At 56.1% G+C, this 1429-nt stretch overlaps 1 protein-coding gene across 1 annotated transcript in view; it reads right to left on the minus strand.

Moving 5' to 3' along the window:
* Nucleotides 1-567: 567 nt before the first annotated feature.
* Nucleotides 568-1429, minus strand: part of POU6F1 (POU class 6 homeobox 1) — a gene marked incomplete at its 5' end in the record, with an annotated part of 1222 nt that continues 360 nt past the window's right edge. Inside the window, one exon of the mRNA XM_010288696.1 lies at nt 568-913. Coding sequence (XP_010286998.1) covers nt 568-913 — 346 coding nt within the window. The remainder of the gene's footprint in view (nt 914-1429) is intronic.

A 1429-nucleotide genomic window follows, 5' to 3' on the forward strand; every position in this document is an offset into this window, starting at 1 on the left:
TGCTGCCTCAATTATGGGGTTCACCCCCTCCCGCCCAAACCCTCTCGGGGAGCCCGGTGAAGTCCCCAACCATCACCCACGGCAACGTCCCCACGGTGAGGGGGTTGCACTGAGAAGCCCCTCGTGCCGGTGGGCAGGGGACCACCGAAATCAAAGTGGGGGGTGAAATTAAATGGGGGTTCACCCCTAGCGAGCTGTGATGCTACCTCGGAAACACGGGAAAACGGCCAAAACATGAAAAACACTCCTTTTTTTGGGGGGTGGGGGAAACGACAGTTGTGGGGCAGGAGAGGCGGTGCGCGCAGGCAGGGGGTCCGTCACCACGCACGTTACAGGCAGGAGGAGGCACGAGGCAGGCGTAACACCCGACGTGAACACGCTTAGGTCATGTGTGATGCGGAGGAAAGGGGACAGACGGACACACGGACACACCTACGGGCACAGTGGGGTGGCGGAGACCCCAGCTCCCACCGCGGGGCCGGGGGACAAAGTCGGTGGCAAAAGTGCTGATGGCAGGAGGTCGGGGTGGGCAAACGGGGGACACACAGGGACGTCCCCGTCCCCCATTTAGGGGATCTGAAAGACGTTGAGTTTACTGGTGTTTTTGAGGGTCTGCCGGCGGTTGCAGAACCAGACGCGGACGACTTCGCGGTCGTAGTTGAGCTCCTTGGCGATCTCGGTGATCTCCTGGCCGGTGGGCAAGGCGTTCTTCTCGAAGTAGGCGTTGAGAGCTTCGATGGCTTGGGGGGTGAAGGAAGTACGTCGCTTCCGTTTTTTGGAGGGTTCCCCCCCAACGAACTCCATCAGGTTTTGTTGCCCCTCTTGGTTACGCAGCTCGGCTTCGCTCAACCACTTCTCCAGCACCGGTTTCAACTTCTGGGCGCTCTTGGGGGTGATGTCCAGCTTCTCGAACCTGCGGCGGGCACCCAGAAGCCCTCAGGGACGCGGCGAGGACGGGGGGGACGCCGGGGGACAGACACCGTGACAGGGTTTTCCTCCTTTTTCCCCACTTCCCTCCTTTTCTCTGATTTTCCTTCTTTCCCTCAGCTTTCCTTCTTTTTTCCAACTTCCCTCTCTCTCATTTTCCTCCATTTCTCCCATTTCCCTCCTGTTCTGTAGCTCTCCTCCTTTTCTCCATTTTTCCCCCTTTTCTCCTTTTTTTCCTTTTTCTCCATTTTTCCTTTTCCTCCGTTTTCCCTTTTCTCCAATTTTCCTCTCCTCCTCTTTCCTAATCTTCCTCCTTTGCTCCAGTTTCCCTCCCCTTCTCTACTTTTTCTCCTCTTCTCCAACTTTCCTCCCCTTCTCCAACTTTCCTCCTCTTCTCCAACTTTCCTCCCATTCCCTAATTTTCCATTTTTTTCCAATTTCCCTCCTTTATCCAATTCACCTCCCTTTCTCCATTTTTCCTCCTTTTCCCTCCCTTTCCCTA

Source organism: Phaethon lepturus, unplaced genomic scaffold (assembly GCF_000687285.1).
Source record: "Phaethon lepturus isolate BGI_N335 unplaced genomic scaffold, ASM68728v1 scaffold23436, whole genome shotgun sequence".
Classification (NCBI taxonomy): domain Eukaryota; kingdom Metazoa; phylum Chordata; class Aves; order Phaethontiformes; family Phaethontidae; genus Phaethon; species Phaethon lepturus.